Genomic DNA, 17,886 nt, shown 5'->3' on the forward strand with positions numbered 1-17,886 from the left:
CCTGTCTGGAAAAACCAAGAGAGAGAGAGAAAGCGAGAGAGAGAAAGAGAAAGAGAGCATAAAAGCTGCCATTTCCAGCCAGGAGGTGGGAGTACACACCTTTGATGGCAGCAGAGGCAGGCAGATCTCTGAGCTAAAGGCCAGCCTGGTCTACAGAACTAGTTCTATGACAGCCAGGGCTACCCAGAGAAATCCTGTGTCATAAAACAAAACAAACAAACAAACAAATAAAGCTGCCATTTCTCAGAAGCCCTTAGGTTAACTTACGAGGAGAGTTGAGAATCTGAATGGCAGGATGGTTTCATGAAACAAACATGGATGATGGAGTTGGAGACACTACAGTCTAAATTTCACCATCAGCCACTTACTAGCCTGGTGACTTGGGCAATGCTTCTAATCCTATTTATTCTTAATTCTTCATTTATAAATAGCAGATTTTTTAAAAAGCCAAAAGAACTCACTAATAACAATAGCTAATTGAGATTAGACATAATGCTAAACCCAGTTCTTGACACTTGGTAGCTACTTATTTAATGAAATGTTGCTGCTGGTATCCTTGTAACCAGACCCACTGCAACCCTGGTATCCATCCCCACTAAAGTGAAAGGCCTGTATCTCAGAGATTGGAGATTAGGGACATTTATGCTATTAGGGAGTTCTCTGCCTCCTTCAAGTTTGGGTGCTGGGTTTTCTGAGCCTTGGGATATACAGAAGAGAACAGGGGAGCAGGAAAAACTTCTGCCCTTCATCCTAACCTCAGGCCTAGGAAATCACCCAGCCTGCATATAGGCTTAGACCCAGAGAAAAAACAAAAGCAAGAGGCTGGAAAGGTTCTGGCTGTACCTTTTATTCAGCACCATGACATGAACAGCAAAAATGGTCACATAGAGCACCAAAGGCAGCACTATGAGGCACAGGATTCGAGCAGTCAGGTGCTTCCCTACAGTCACCTGCAAAGAGAAGACATCACAGGTAGTGGGCATATGAAATGCCATTATACTTAGGAGTCACATTAGAAAGAATAACAGGGGAAACCCTAGGCCTTTCTTTCTATACTACCCTCCACTATACACACACACGGAGGCACTGCAGGGGATAACACGGGCCAGCTCTCTGTTGCCCTTCCAGGCACTGCACCCCATGACCACTGACAAGGTGGAGTTGTTGCTCAACAGTGGTCTCCAGCTCACTGAACTCCATGAAGTTTCCCAAGGCTCCCTGTTCTGACGATGCCAGCCCCTTAGCGCATGCTGCTGGCCTTAACCTCAGGCCTCAGCTTCCCACGGGCCTCCCTGGAGCACCTAAACTTAGACCAGGGCCTCCTATCTGCTGTCAAAGCAGGACTGTAATAGGCCCCCCTTTCTCTCCTCTTCTACAGACCCCCATGGGTCCTACAGGGCAGGGGTCATGTTGTAGTCCATACGCTCCCAACATTCTGCGTCTAGGAAATGGTGTCTACATATTTTCTGAACAAATTAACATGTTGGGAATTTGTTAGTTGCATAACCCAAGTCTGAGTCATAGATGTCCCTCTTACCAAATAGATATCCCTGTAATACCCGTAGGACCTTGTTAAAGCTATCCCTCTAGGTTTTAAATTCCTCATTTGTAAAATCAGTGACTACCCACCACATAGGATTTCAATGAGACAATAAAGGCAACCATTTTGTACAGTGTCTGGCACTAGATCAGCCCTTGATTACTAATGTGATAATGATAGTAATAATAATAATAATCCTAACAGTGTTTAACTGGCTTCCAAACATAGAAACCCTGAGTCAGGAAAAAAAATTCTGCGTTCAGAAGTTCAAAGTCATCCCACTCATTTGACCTAAGGTCTTGGGCCCTCAATGGACTTGGCATGAATCCAGCTGAACAGAATCCTCTGGCTGGCTGGGCAACTTAAAAGAAATTAAGGGAGGTGGTGGGGGAGCAACGGCAAAAGAGAACTGCAAGGTTGTTACTCCATTTATGCCACTCCAGCTCCTCAGCCAGGCCCACTCCCTGGTATCCTGCTGTCTACAGAGGAAAGCTGTGTCTGTCCAGTCTGGCCATGGTCCACAACACAGAGCACAGGGCACAGCCACTCCCTCCACCAATGGCAGAAGCAGAGAAAGGCCGATTGGGAGCAGCACTGTGGAATGAAGACATTTCCACAAGCACTTGAGTTCTCACCAGTGAAAGACTGAGGTCTCCAAACAGGTGCCAAAGGTCTGAAATGGTGTTCAGTCCCACTTGCACGATGATAAAGAGGCCAACAAACTTGACCCCTAAAGCACCAGCGAGACTAATGCCAGTCAGGCTGAGCCAGAACCACCAGGGGGCAGAGAAGGGCCTGGAAACCAATAAGACAGTTCAGTTTGGCAGCTAGAACCAAATTGGAAATCAAGAGCAGCAGTAGGACAGTACCCAAAGGGGCAATGCAATAGCCCTAAGCCTCAAGGGTTCTTAACCCCAGGGGACCATGACATGGCTTAAGGAGGTTGTGTTCTGTCAAGGCAAGTCAGTATGAGAGAAAGTAGCATGTTGTTCTAGGGAGGAGGCTCCATGCTGTTCCTGACTAAGCACAGGACCTCCTATATACAGACTTATTCTTCACTGTCGACAACTCAAGTAGACATAAAAGGAAAACTCACAAAAGTTCTCTGGACTCAGTCAGACTTATCCTTCGTGTCACATTTAGGCCTACCAAAGCCAGCATTTACTGCTCATTATATATCAGGGACCCTTCCAAATATCATACTCAGTCCTTCTATTCTCATCACCCCTCATGAGCCAGAGCTAATTATCCTCTCTTTTTTCATTGTCCTATTTTTACATATAAGGAAACTGAGGTACAGAGAGTCCAAGCAATGTAGCTGTCAAGTGATGATGCACAGTTTAAGCCAGGCAATCAGTTGCAATGTTGATGATCCTTATCAGCTTATGTACTAGCAGCACCAGTACATCAGAGCCGATTTTTCTGACGATCTGGCACTTCCCTTGCCAGAATAAATAGTTTAAAGTCAGCATCTCTGTTCCTCTGCCCCTCTCTCCTGGCATGATACCTGGCACACAAGTATGTATTTATGAAATGGAAGATGGGTCAGGAGATTTAGCTTAGTGGTGGAGGCTTGCCAAACATGAGGCCCCGGGGCTCAATCCTTGATACCACCGGAAAAAAGAAAGAAAGAGAGAAAGAGAGAGAGGGAGAAAAAAAAGGTAGATGGAAATAGATAGGGGAGAAGCAGAAGATAACACTGAGTAGGCTTGTAGTCACTGGCTGGGCAGGAAGAGTGTACTAGCATTACGTGGGTAAAAACGCACTGTTTTCTAAGACAGCCTAGGATACACCAGCTCTGTGAAACTTTGAACACAGTATTTTGAATACACAGAATGAACCTCCTCTCCTCACTCAGAGGCAGGAGAAGGATCCAGAAAAATAGTAGCATTCTGAAAGTACATCATAATCCAGGCCAGCTTTAGAACTGACCAGGGCCTGGGAGTATCTTGTCTGGTGTGGAAATTTATCATTAGGTCAGCATTGGATGCACTGGAGACAAGTAGCTCTGAGGCAGTATCTACACTCTACACTGGTGTCTTCCCCTCCAGGATGGAGAATGTGAAGGATGAGATGTCCCAGAGCTCCTTGGAGCAGGACTGGTGCTGAGGAGCAGCTTATAAGGCATGAGAAGGCAGCATCAGGACTTCTCCACAATACCCATAAGCTTCTATCAATTATATGCTGACTTTGAACACCTCTTGACAATTGACAATTTCTCAGTCTTGTGAAAAGCAAACCTAAAAGCATCTATTAGAGATAACATTTTAAAATTTCTTTTTCATTATCTAAAACCAAACCAATGAAATATATGCTCCTCTTAAACTCAGCTTGAATGCAAGTCCTGTAGGTCTGCACCTGGCCCTGCCACAGTCAGATTTCTGGGGCTACCATGGCTTCTGATTCCCAAACCCCGCCCTGCCCAAGATGATATTTCTGACCTGTCAGCGCAGGAGTTGTACTTGACCATGCACAGCATGGCAGCCATGATGAAGAACATCAGGATAGGGTCAAGCAGGATGTACTGGGACAGAGTGAGGCATCCTGTATCTGAAAAACAGGAGCTTGCTGGTCAAAATGCAAAATGATGAGAGATATCTCTGAAAACGAAAAACACTCTAACGGTAGGAAACAGTCTGGCAGTCTTGACTAGGTGGCCACTGATCACAACTAGATTATCAGCAAGAAGAAGGACTCAGCTTAGGGCACATTATCATTTTTTAAAATATTTTTAGTAACTTATTTATTACTTCCTTGTGTGCACTGGTGTTTTGCCTGCATGTATGTATGTGTGAGGGTGCCAGTCTCCTGGAACTGGAGTTACAGATAGTTGTGAGCTGCCATGTGGGTGCTGGATCCTCTGAAAGAGCAAGCAGTCAGCACTCTTAACCACTGAGCCATCTCTCCAGCTCCCCTACGTCATTACTATTATGCATATTATAATTATCAGAGCCCACTGATAAGAAGTAGTTCCTATACTACCTACAGGCCCTTAATTTTAAAGGGGCCGTGTCATTCACTCAGAGCAGCCAAGGCCACTTCCTTATTTCTACCATCAAAAAGGATCCACAAGCTGACACAGTTGCAAACTACAAATGTATATATAGAACAGTCTTATTTTATATGACATCTTTATTGGGGGTTGACTCCCTACATACATCCAATTTTTTTTTCTTTTTGAATCTTAAGTTCTATCATATTCCTGATTAAAACCTCCAATGTCTTCTCATCTCACTCGACTAAAAATTGCTCAGGACAGCTGCCAAATTCTGCATGGCCTCCATATCTATCCAGATGCAACTCCAACCTTCTCTACTCTACAGTATATTTCACTGTGCAAGGTTGTTAATGCAAGTCTATAAGACTGTTCTGAATAGTCTTTCCTAGACACTACCTTCCTAGGGAGTTCTTGACTGCTTACTCTATCTAAAATAGTATTGATCCCCATTAATCTGTCCCCACTCTGCTTTATGTCTAACCTGGCACTAACTGCTTACACCAGGCATGGTGGGCACACCTTTAATCCCAGCACTCCGGGAGGCAGACTCAGGTGGATTCCTGTGAGTTTAAGGCCAACCTGGTCTACACAGCAAGTCCAGGACAGCCAAGGCTACCCAGAGAAACCCTGCCTGGAAAAACCAAAACCAACCAAACAAAAAACTGATGCTCCATTACAAGGCCACTGAAATGGCTTGGGAAGAAGATGCTTGCCACCATACTTGACAGCCTGGGTATGATCCCCAGGACCCCCCTGGTGAAAGGCAAAAATCAGTTCCCACAAGTTGTTGTCTGACTCCCATAGGTGTGCCATGGCAAGCGTGCGTTTGCCTCCCTCTGTCACACACAAAGTAAATAATTTAAAGAGTAAAAGAAAAGTAGCATACTTTATTGCAAACTTAATAATGTACTGGCTTATTTGTCTGCCCTTCTGAAGGGTAGATTTCATGTGAACACCATCTCATTAATGCATTTTCTGAGGCCTCAAAAGATAGCCTGGTATAGGATAGGTGCCGAGGAAACAGGTATCAAATGAAAAATGAAGAAATGACTGATTGTGAATAACTGAAAAGAAAAAGTTAGATACAAGAAAAAAAAAAAGGTCCTCATACACTACATAGAACTCTATAACCTTGTCATATATCCATCAACACAAAACAGCATATCTGTCTGAACAAGCCCCTAAAATAGCCACCTAAATTGGTCTGGACTTCTTTACATGTCAAGCACCACAAGGTCGTGAAGTCACTTTCAGAAGAATACAGCTAGCAACAGGACTAACTTCTACAGTTAGCTCTTGTTTATCCCCGTGAGGATCCGGAGGAAATATTTAAGTTCGATTGCTATCTCCTGATTCTCAGCTACTTCTGGGCATCTGCTCTGCCTTTTCATCAGTTGTAATAAATTTAGGAAATGCAAACTAACTTCAACATTAACCTAAGAGAAGCAAAATTAACCCATTAATTATAGATACTTATAAACATGCAAATATAAATAACTTAAAGAGAACCTATGTTTAGGATTACCCTTGCCTCACAGATAGAATAGAAAAGGAACTGGGGAGATGGCTCACTGGAAAAACATTTTTCATGCAAGCATGAAGACTGGAGGTCGGTTCCCCAGAACCCACATAAAAGCTGGGCAGGGTGACAGCCACATGCAATCCCAGCACATAGCGGGTAGAGACAGGGGATCCTCAGCGGAAAGTGGTTAACATGACTCACTGGAGTTGCTAACTCCTGGTTGTGCTTCAATAAAGAGAGCAATTGTGGAAGACAACTGTCAATTTCATGCTGCGCGCACACACACACACACACACACACACATTACTTAAGTGTTACTGGTAGCAATATGTTTTACCCAATCCTAAAGTTAAGTAAGAACTGGGCACACAGATATTACACTAGAATGTATTGATTTTCAACCACCCATGGGTATGACAGCCTATTTTCCAAAACACATGGGAAAAGACAACTTACCGAAGGTAAGAAGGGCAGCAGTGAGCAGTGCAGCTGAGAAGGACTTGGACAGATCTAGTACAGTGAGGTAGGCGAAGGGGATCAGCCAGGAGCCCAGGAAAGCACAGAACTATGGAAGGAGAGAGAAGCTGTCAAATAACCAGCTGACTGGCATGTTAATGTCTATGATGGTGGACCCTGACAAAGGCATGGTCTAAATGATTTGACATCACATGGAGTATTCAAGGGTAGTGCCATAGTGAAGGCTCACAGGAAGCAGTGGGTATGCCTCTCAGAACCTGGATGCACGCACTGGCAAGAAATCAGTGCCACTTACAGGAAGAAGCAGGGCTGTCCACCACTGCCAGCTATCTCTAACTCAACCTCCCACAGGGGCAATGGGAAAAGCTGGAGCTTCTACCTCACAGGCGCAGGCTGAGGAAGAGTTCAAGGCTTAGTATTGCAGGAAGTACCCGACCAACACTAGTGTCTAGCATAAAGCCGTGGGTATAAGGCAGACTTCTTTGAGGCATCTTAATATTTTTTAGATTTCTACTATTATTCCTGTACTATTTTCCCTGGTTCTTTGCTTTGGGGATATCAGGAACTACTCTTAATCTACAGGACGTGTTTTCATTTGGGAAAGATTACTGCTTAACATTTCAAGAGCTAGAGGATTTGAGGTATTGATTCTTTTTTTTTTTTTTTAATGAAAAGCCTTCTTCCATCTCCTTAGTCTACCCATCAGCAGTAAACAGGGAAGCCCAGGATAATAGTAAATTCTTTCATGGGTCATCACTTTTGTAAACAAAAAGTAATGTCTCCTAGTGTGAAGAGAATGAATGAAACTATTTGCCCTTTTCAACTTCCACAGAAAGTCCATGGTAGTATATATTATGTATATTCAAGGGTCATTAGGAAGAAAAGAATTTCTTGAGAGATCTGGGTGGTGGTGGCACATTTCTTTAATCCCAGCACTTGAGAGACAAAGGCAGGCAGATCCCTATGAGTTTGAAGGCAGTCTGGTCTACCCAGTGAGACCTCTGTCTCAAAAAAAAAAAAAGAAAAAAAAAAAAGTCTCGGGGTGAGGAAAGAAGGACCCGGAGGGGACAGGAGCTCCACAAGGAGATCAACGAAGCCAACAAATCTGAGTCCAGGGGGTCCTGCAGAGACTGATATATCCACCAAGTACCATGCACAGAGAGGACCTAGACCCCCTGCTCAGATCTAGCGCACAGGCAGCTCATTCTCCATGTGGGTTTCCTAGTAAGGGAAGCAGGGGCAGTCTCTTACAGGAACTTGTTTGCCTGCTCTTTGATCACTTCCCCGCGGGTTGGATGAACTTGCCAGCGCACAGAGAGAGAGTATGCAGGCAGTCCTGATGAGCCTTGATAGGCTAAGGTCAGATAGAAGGGGAGGAGGACTCCCCCTTTCAGTGGACTACGGGGGGATGGGGAGGGAATGGAGGGAGGGTGTGACTGGGAGGAGATGAGGGACGGGGTTATAATCAGGATATAAAGTGAATAAATTGTAAAAAATTAAAAAATAAAATGAAAACATATAAAAAGTATCACTTGAGAGTATGAAATGAGGGGCAGAGCACTCCATTTAATATGGCATGAAGGACTATACAGACCACCCAATGATTAGCCCCAGGAAGCAAATACACAGCCCATCTAATCTGACTTTTGAAAGCAAGTGGTCTGAGAGCCCCAAGCTGGAAGCCAGCTTCCACAGGTCTCATTAGGTTGTTCCCAGGGAGTCGAGTGTTTAGGTTCTGCCATGTTCCATTAAGCTGATGCTGGGAGTCAGAACACAGAGGGAGTGAAATAGGCATGCAGCCTCCCTGAGAGTGAGACTTCTGACGGCCCACTTTGAATCTGGAGACAGTGTGGGGATGCCACAATCTGGAGAAAAGGCTGGCAGAGGCATGCACCCCACACATGGGCTGACCGGCTGCAGTGAGCTTGTCTCCTAATCAACCTCCGTGCTTTCTGTGGCCTCCCCTTCTTTCCTTCCTTCCCAGCTCTCTTCCAGACTTCTATTTTAGGGGGTGAATTCAATCATTCTTCTCTTCCCACTCCCCAAAAGTCCCTTCATCTACCCTTGCTGCTTCCAACAAGAACATGTCCAAGTGGCCCCGGGGATTAGTCAGTCTATAGAAAGCAGGGAACCTTACTCCTCGCATTCCCATGTAGCTGTGGTGCCCGTAACTGTCTCCAGGCTTCTGGAATAAAAAGGTACCATCATATCCACTCAGGTAACCAGCAAGACCGATCAGCATCTGAGGAGAGAGGAATGAAAAAAAGGATGAAATTTCTTTAGAACAAAAGATTCCTCTGTCCCCAGTTCTCTCCAGCTGCATACAGAGCCTTCAGTTTCCCTTGACAACTAGCCATAGACGTGCCAGGGTGACATTTTGTCCTGCAGCTGCTGCTGAGTAAAGAATCTTTTGTCTAAAGAGCTTGTTGCTTGAAACAAACCCACTCTTGTGCCACAGCTAAGTTCTTGAGAATATTGCAGACTGAACATTTAAGGAGAAAAACACTCCATAATTTGAAGTTCAGGGTCAGTGAGGGGCTCTCACATTCCTTTCTTTCTTTTGTTATGAAATGAAACATGACAGCTCTCAGGGAAGGTCCTGGGCAGACCTAACTCTTGGGAGACCAGCCTTCTACTAAAAGAAAATGAGGCTCCAAATCACAATGAAAGAGAGGAGGGTGGCCTTATCCCTAGCTATACACGAGGGATAAGGGACAGAAAATGAGAAAGAGAATGAAAAGACAGGCATTTCCCCAGAGATGGAGGGAGGAAGAATGGAAGGAGGGGGGGGGTGACAAGTAGACACACACACACACACACACACACACACACACACACACACAGTTTCCCCTTCTGCAATAATAGTAGTCCAGACACACTGCTTGTCTCTGTTGCTTAAAAGGCAGACAGGGAAAAGCATGGCTTTTATACCTTTCCTAGGCTCAGAACTAACTTTAAAATGGGCTACATGTCCTACCTCTACACCCCTCCCTGTAGAGATTCTGTCCCCAGACCGTAGCCTAAGTGCTCATGTTTCCTTGGGCCAACCTGACACAGATTACTATCCTCAATTCCCCCTACCCATGCCTTTACCCCAGGATCTGAAGATCTGAGTCTTCAGTTAGGAAGAACGGCTTTTGTAAATTCTAAGACCAATCCATTTGTCTTCTCAGAGGAACTTGTTAAGAGTAAAATACATTTGAAGTGGTGGAATTTCTAACTGTAAAAATGTCAGAGGAATGGGTCAATATGTGTGTTGGAAATTGAGAGAGGAGAAAAGTTTTTACTTTTTACGGTTTAAGCTTCTCTAAGGTATATTTCCTTTATGTAGTAAGTTATACTTCTATTTTCTTTTATAAAGGTGAGAAAAAGTTTGCATATCACAAAATTAATGATTTCAAAATTAAACCATAAAATTAATGGTTTTAAATAAAGTCATACAATTATTACTACTGTCATTGCAGAACATCGCATCATCCTGAGAAAAAGTCCTGGTATCAGAACATCATTTTTCTATATGGGTGAATAATAGTCCACTGTAAGAATATACCACATTTGTTTATCTATCCATCAGGTGATGGATGCTCTTCTCCATTTCCCAGAGAAACCCTAAAAACCAAGTTTTTCTATCAGAGAAGAATTCTGAGGAAATTTTGAACTCTAAGAATTAAGTCCTACCCTAACACATGGCCCTAGTTCTTAGAAGCCATCTGCCCAGAAAAGAGACTGTCAATTACCACACTGCTTACCTTTCCCAGAGGTGGGTGTACATCAAAGAAAAAGGTGCGGTTAATATAGTAACTTCCCATTTTTCCAAAGTGAGTCTCATCCCAACTAAAGGAAAAATAAAAAGTTTTAATAAACCATAGTTAAAATTACAATTAAAACCAAAGGTCATGAGTTTTAAGCATGTTATACACAAGTTGGCTTAAATTTAAAAGCTTTTGACATAGTGGTTTGAGAGAAAGCTTTTAAGCTGGCTATCAGCCTAGATTTCAATAATGAGAAAGGCTAATGAATATTTACCCATCAGTTATCATAAATTAAATTAAATATATTCTTCTTCTATATCTTGAGTTCCTATCAATTTTTTTGAAGGCAGCAGAATTTTTCCTGTAACATGGAAATGTTTCTGTAAAGCAAATTTTTCCCAGTCTGGTAACTTCTCACTCTGAGACCCTTTGCTCTTAGAATGCACACTGCTGCACTGTCAGGCTACTGGCTAGAACCTTTAATGCCAGATTATTACAGCAAAGCCGGATGCTGCCCAACAACCTGCTGACTCTGATCTGACTGACCTGTTTTGATGACCAGCTGTCTACAAAAGCCCAAGTTCCTCACTCAGAGCAGTGCCTAGCTCCTATTATTCTGCAAGTACATCTAGTACTTAACAATGTGAATTCCTGTTCTGCCATACAACCACATCTCAGCCTTTTCATGCACAGCGTTTACAAGGCAGCTACACCATTCAGCAGAGCTTAGGCTGTTTAATAGTTTAAAAGTTGCTTTCTAGTGACTGCGCCAGCTCAGCCTCACGAACAGTCATCCTTCCCTACCACGTAACATACGCATGCTTTCCCAGAGAACATTCACGTCTTTTTAATTTTTTTAAAATTCATTGGACCCAGTAGATGGGCAGTAGACAAAAGCCACTGCATCAGCCATGGACACAATGCGGTACCGACAGAAAGTAACATGGTGATGTTAAAGAGAATTAACTTCAGGGTAGAGAAAGCAAAATAGGCCATAGAGAAGAGAGCCATCCTCAGCTCCATCACTACTTATGTCATGATAGAAAAAAAAAGATGCTCTTCATGCCCCTCTGAGGGGGTGTTAGAGTTCAACTCAGATACTATGTGGAAAAGAACCTTGCACACTTAGAAATTCTATCACAAATGCTGGACACTGGACTTTCTCAGCATTTTCTGTTAGTCTTGAAGTCTATTTGGAGACAGAACAAAAGGGGGACATGAGGTTTTTACTTCAAGACTACCTCAAATAAAACCAGTAGTAACATACACATTTCCTCTTGGCTTTTACAGCTTGTGTCAGGAAAGGCAGTTCTCCATGGCTCTCTCAGGCTCTTACAGCCCTGTAGAGTATGCCAAGAATGCAAGGGCCTAACTCATCTGTACTCAGGCCATGTATACTCAGGCCTTGCTGTGCCATGAGAAACAGATTCCTTTGTCACTGATTTAGGACTTTCTCGTCTACTGGCACCCATAAAACAGCAGCAGGTTAAATTCTTAGTTTGCAAACAAGCTAAAACCTGTCCAAGGTCCTGTCAATGTGTGGTGCAAGCATAGGTTGATTATATATCTAAAGGGTCCTCATGGACATCCTGGAACTTGGTTCTTACCCAAGTAAAGCAGTGGACAAAAAGAATAGCATTTTCCTCCTCTTTTCTATTTATTAAACTTAATGAAAAAAATGAGGCAGCAGTAAAGACCCTATGATTCTGCTATTCCTTCCTTTATCCCCTAACCCCTTCACCACTGGAGGTCAAACCCTGGCCTTGTGCACACCAAACAAATGTTCTACCACTAATCTATATCCCTAGCCCATCAGTACCCTGCTATTAAAATAGCCTTCTGATTAAAGTGAAAACACTCTTGCTAGAAGTTAAATGAGATCCAAGTGTGGTTGGCCTGGTCGACAAAGCAAGTCTAGGACAGTCAAAGCTGCACAAGAGAAACCCTGTCTTGAAAAAAAAAAACAAAACAAACAAAAAAAAAAAAACACAACGAAACAAAACAAGTTAAATGTGAACTGTCCCTCACAGGCTCAGGTGCTTGAATAGCTGGTGTGCTGTTTGGGAGACTATGGAAACCGGAACTGGGAGCCGGGACCTTTGCTATCAGTTTCTGGGCTTGGTTTGAATGTTGTGCTCCCTGGCCTCCCGAGCTGTGAGGGACTATGACCTCAGCCTCCTACCACCATGGAGCAAGCCACTCCAGTTACCATGATGTTGCTCCTGTCAAGCATTTGGTCATAACAATGAAAAAAGTTAATTAATACATTGTTAAGATCAAGGGGCTGGAGAGATGGCTCACAGGTTAAGAGCACTGGCTGTTCTTCCAGAGGTCATGCATTCAATTCCCAGCAACCACATGGTGGCTCACAACCATCTTTAATGAAATCCGGTGCCCTCTTCTGGTGTGCAGGTGTACATGCACACACAACATTGTATAAATAAATAATAAATCTTAATAAGTAAATAAATCTTAAAAAAAAAAGATCAGCATTCAAGAGGCTAAGATGGGAGGATGGCTAAAACGTTTGAGGCCACTGTGACCCATCCCATGTGACAGAGCAAACCGCTAACACTGTTGACAATACTCTGCTATGCTCAAAGACAAGAGCTAACATCGCTGTCCTCTGGAGGCTCCATCCAGCAGCAGACTAAAACAGATACTGAGACCCACAGCCAAACACTGGGTGGAGTGCAGCGAGTCTTGTGGAAAGGTGAGGGAAAGGACAGAAGGACCTGGGGTAACAGGTACACAAGAAGACCAATAGAGCCAACCAACCAGGGCCCAGAGGGGCTTGTGGAGACTGAAGCACCAACCAAGGATCATGTATGGACTGGACCTAGGCCCCCTACACAGATAGCTGATGGACAGCTCAGCCTTCATGTGGGTGCCCTAGTAAGGGCAGTGGGAGCTGTCTCCAACAGAGACTCTATTGCCTGCTTTTTGATCACTTCTCACTGATGAGGCAGCCTTGACAGACCACAGGGGAAGAGGACGTGTTCAATCCTGAGGCAACTTGATGAGCTGGGGTGGGCTGGCGGTCACGGGGCTCCCCTTTTTCTGAGGAGTAGGGCAAGGGGGAAAGAGGGACAGAGGGTGGGGCCAAGAGGAGGCTATGATTGGGATATGAAGTGAATAAATAAGTTAATTTAAAAAAAAAGTTTGGGGCCAGTTTGCTTTATGTAGCAAGACTTCATCTCAAAAAGCAAAACAAAACCAAGCAAACAAAAACTACTGAAAGATCTTTTGGCAAGCTATGTGTTCAAGGTAAAAGTGTATGTGACTTTACTGGCTTAGAGCCCTAAATGCCTTAATCCCTCCCTCTCCACCATTATCTTCAGTTGCTTTAAAGAGAAAGGTCACATGTCCCCAAGCAGACTGAAGACCATACACATTCATCTTAGTATGTTAGAAAACTCCAGGGAGGAAAGGGACTCAAACTCAGAGCTCTCTTGCAAGTCCCTTATCTTCTCCCACCCAGACCCATGGGGGCCAGAGGGAGGGGAATACAGAGATTACCAAAGGCACTAAGGGCTGCAGTAGGTACAGAGCTAAAAGACAAAGGGTATCTAAGCCCAGGAGCTCACTGCACGAGGGAAGAACCCTGGGGAGGGTGTGATGCCAAGTCAGAGAGGAGGTAAATGAGAAGTTTTCTACCTTCCTAGTCAGTACTTCCCACACCCCAGGAAATGACTCTCTGGATGGTATCAGATATAGTAAACTCATTAATTCAAGGAGGAAACAAGACCAAATTTAACTGACAGGGTCTGAGCAGAGTTCTCAGTAGTTAAAGTGACCTTGTGCGTAGGAATCAGGGGGCCATTTCAGTGTGCTATTGCTGTGCACCCCCTGCTCAATGTATAGCTTGTACTGATCTCAAAAAGCATCAGGCTAGGCAGTGGTGGCACGTGCCTTCAATTCAAGCACTCCACCAGAAGCAGAAGCAGAAGCAGATCCCTGTGACAGGACAGCCTGGTCTATAAACCAAGTTCTAAGACAGCCAGGGAAAGACAGAGAAACCCTGTCTAGGGAAACCAAAATATAAAAAAAAATTTAAAAAGTATCAAAGGAGATTATGCCATTCAAGGGCTGCTGTGTGCAGAGAGGTAGCCCTGTTCTCTCCAGGTGGTCCAGGGGAAATAAACCCCTGAAGAGGGAAGACAATTCAGCTTTAAAGACTTAATGGCAGAGCTAGGGAGAGGGCAACGAGTTATGAAAGCACAAGGACCTGAGTGTGGATTCCCAGCAACCTTGTAAAAAGCGAGGTGTGGTAGAGTGTCCATTATCCAAGCACTGAGTGTGCAGAGACAAGAGGGTCCCTGGAACCCACAGCCAACTCCAGGTTCAGAGAGAGGGCCCCTCCCCAAAACTAATGTGGAGACACACTGGAAGACATTCAACATCAACCTCTATATGCACCGTGCATATGCTCTCATACGCACACGCGCACACACACGTGCACACACACAAACATGCACGGGCACGGGCAAACACACACCCACTGAGGACTGCGAGAAAACTAAGAAGCTAGCCCCAGGATAACAGTGCCACCTGGTGGACACAGGCACTAAGTGCAGTCTTTTAAAAGGCCAAGTATTAACTGCTTGTTGAAAGAATGCCTTATCCACAAAAGCCTCAGGGCTCTCTGCCCTTCCATTTCCAATTTGGAATAGGCTATCTTGGATTTTATAATTAACAAAAGGAGGTTCAACAAGTGGGTAGAGTCAAGAAGACAGTCAGCCTGACGCAGGAGGCTGCTCAGTTCTACATAAAGCAGCACATTTCAGCTTTGGAAAACAAAAAACAAAAAACAAAAAAAACTTTCCTATTTCACTCCTAGAGGCATAGCCACTAGCTCAGTGTGGCCCATGACTCACAGAGCTTCCTCACAATACCAGTACCTGGTTCTCTGAGGCTTAAGCTAAGTAAAAAGCTGATGATACCAATGGGGTAGCAGAAGCCATTTTGTCCTATAGAAAACTGTCCTGGAAAGCTTTATGCCATGCTTAATCTGGAAGGAAACCTCCTCTCAGATTAAAAAGTGCCTCCCCTAACCTTAGAGCATTGCAGGTGTGGCGGCTGGGTCACATGTGCATCAGTAGGTGGCAGAGGAAAGACAGGTATGTCTAAGCTCATTGTTCTAACCTATAAACTTCTAACGATTAGTAGCCTAACACTCCTGAGAAAAAGCGAGGAGCAAGCAGGACACTCGAAGAACTCCACCTGGGATCATGGGCCCAGGGCAGATGACCTTTGAAAGGGAGCCCTAGACAAACACCAGATTGGTGCCATGGTGCCCAGACACCAAGCCAGCATGAGATGACTACCTGCCCGGCATCCTGTAGGCCTGGGGGCCAGCCCATGACCAAGATGACCAATGCCTGGCACCATATTGTATGAGTGAGGTATTAGCATTCCTGAAACCACTCCCAGATGCCCCTGGACACCCGGAGACCCTAGGTGCCACTAAGAGGAACAAGTAAGCGGTGGAGAAATGGAAGAGAAAGAGAAACAGAAGAGTGTAGGCATAATGAAGAGGCAGAACTGGAGACTTGAGTGTAGAGAAGAACAAACCACCTAATGTGTGTAGCCAGTGATGCCACCTGAGACCATGAGGGGGTCTTAGCCTGTGCTGCCACATGGGGACATGGTGATGTCTGAGGGCTGTGCAGAACTGGTTGGTCCAACCCCTCACCTGGGCATCATGGGAAAGCTGGCCCGGGAGGCACGAGAGAAGGAAAGCTGACCCCACCCTTGGCCAGCTATAGTACTAGGGAGAGCAGACCCACACATTGCAGTTGGGGTCCTTGCCGACCCCAAGGATATGTACATAGGAGAGCTGTCCCTACCACTCACCTGTGTAGTGGCATGAACAAGAGATACCTCCTCCCCCTTGCTCTTCATCACCCGTGGCAGGTGGTGGTGACATGGGCAACAGAGAGATGCCTTCCCCCCTCACTCCTTACCACCTACAGGCAGGAGAGCTGGCCCCAAACTCATCAGAGTGAGAAAGTTGGCCCTGTCCACCTACTGCAGCACTCGGGAGAGCAGGGCCCTGCACCTTAGTTGGGCAGCACAGTAGAACTGACCCTGGGGGTTCAGGTGAGCCAGCCTGAGGGAATGAGTGTGGAGCAGCCAGCACTATGTCTTGTCTGCCCTCCCTTCTGCCATCACCACCAGCAGTGGGCAGGAGAGCAGGTCCTGTCTTGCACCTGCTACAGCACTCAGGAGAGCAGGTCTGCACCTCACCTGAGCAGCACAGTAGAGCCCTGGATGTGGGGGTGGGAGTGAGCCAGACCGAAGGCTGTAAGACTGAGGGTGTCAGTTAGTGAGCCAGCACTAACAGACCAGCTCAGATCACTCTCAGGCCCAGACTCAGGGCTTTGACTTTGGCTCATCCCAACATCTACCCCATTGATGAATTGCTGGAGTACATGAAGGGGCTGGTCCTACAGATCCAAAACTACAGGGTCTCCATGACACAGGGTAAGAACATATCCTCTAGTTGAGGATATCAGAGAGGAGTCCCAGTGAGGTTCCAGTATTGACAGAGTAGCAGAAAGCTAGAGGCCTCAGCCAGATCAGCGGATCATTGCAATGAACATTCGCAAGCGAAGAAATGTGGACAAACTATGGAATAGACTGTGCCACACTACAGCTTCCACAATGTTGGGGTTTGACCTGGTGCTCTGTGTATTCGGGTGATAAATTCTGGCCCCCAAGATCTAGTTACAGACCAAACAGTGCATTCTTAAGTACACTCGTCTTTCTTGTGTAAACTTTGCTCCCCAATTATCTCTGATTGGTTAATAAAAAAGGCTGGACAGCCTGTAACTGAGCAGAAGAGAAGTAGGCGAGTCTTCAGTACCCGGGCTTGGGGTCTTAGGTAGGGGCCACAAGGGCAGAGAGAGGAAGGAGAAAGGGAGAAGCAGGAAGGTGGAGAGAAAGGACATGGTCTAATGGAGCTGATCCAGCCCAGACAGGACCAATATTGGCAAGCAACTTGGGGAGTGTGGCTAGGAGATAACCAGACTAGCTTAGAAAATTAGTATAAATCATACCTGCCCAATTATGTGCTTAAAGCTTGTTAAATAAATCAATAGGTCTCTACCTCAATTATCTGGGAGCTAACTGGGACATAGAAAAGCCCTCTAAAATTAATAAATATTCTACAACACCACAACAAGACTTTCACCCCTAGGTTGTAAGGGTGGAGGGCAGGTACAAGGGAAGGAGAAGATGAGTGGGTTTGGGGTGCATGATGTTAAATTCACAAAAAAACAATAAAAAGTTAAAAAAAGAAAAGAAAATGCCTGATCCATAAGATCAGACAGTAGGCAAGTGTGCAGGACATTTCTTGATCAGTGATTGATAGGAGAGGGCCTAGCCCATTGTGGGTGGTGCTATCCCTGAGCTGGTGGTCCTGGGTTCTATAAGAAAGCAGGCTGAGCAAGCCAGTAAGCAGCACCCCTCCATGGCCTCTGCATCAGCTCCTGCCTCCAGGTCACTGCCCCATTTGAGTTCCTATCTTGATGTCCTTTGTTGATGAACAGTGATATGGAAGTGTAAGCCACATAAACCCTTTCCACTCCAAGCT

The 17,886-nt window shown here is 45.1% G+C and overlaps 1 protein-coding gene and 1 non-coding gene across 2 annotated transcripts in view; one reads left to right on the top strand and one right to left on the bottom strand.

The window, feature by feature from the left end:
- The window catches only part of Pomt2 (protein O-mannosyltransferase 2), a 46,369-nt gene that overhangs the window by 24,847 nt on the left and 3,636 nt on the right, over nt 1-17,886 (bottom strand). The window contains exons 2-7 of the mRNA XM_021653163.2: nt 10,287-10,371; nt 8,675-8,779; nt 6,517-6,625; nt 3,982-4,090; nt 2,176-2,335; nt 844-950 (exon numbers count right to left, since the gene is read on the bottom strand). Of these exons, the coding sequence (XP_021508838.1) occupies nt 844-950; nt 2,176-2,335; nt 3,982-4,090; nt 6,517-6,625; nt 8,675-8,779; nt 10,287-10,371 (675 nt within the window). The remainder of the gene's footprint in view (nt 1-843; nt 951-2,175; nt 2,336-3,981; nt 4,091-6,516; nt 6,626-8,674; nt 8,780-10,286; nt 10,372-17,886) is intronic.
- Nucleotides 15,339-15,467, top strand: LOC132655671 (small nucleolar RNA SNORA17). The gene has a single exon (XR_009593459.1). It is a non-coding gene; the product is annotated as a small nucleolar RNA SNORA17 (small nucleolar RNA).

Source organism: Meriones unguiculatus, chromosome 7, assembly GCF_030254825.1.
Source record: "Meriones unguiculatus strain TT.TT164.6M chromosome 7, Bangor_MerUng_6.1, whole genome shotgun sequence".
In the NCBI taxonomy this organism is placed as follows: domain Eukaryota; kingdom Metazoa; phylum Chordata; class Mammalia; order Rodentia; family Muridae; genus Meriones; species Meriones unguiculatus.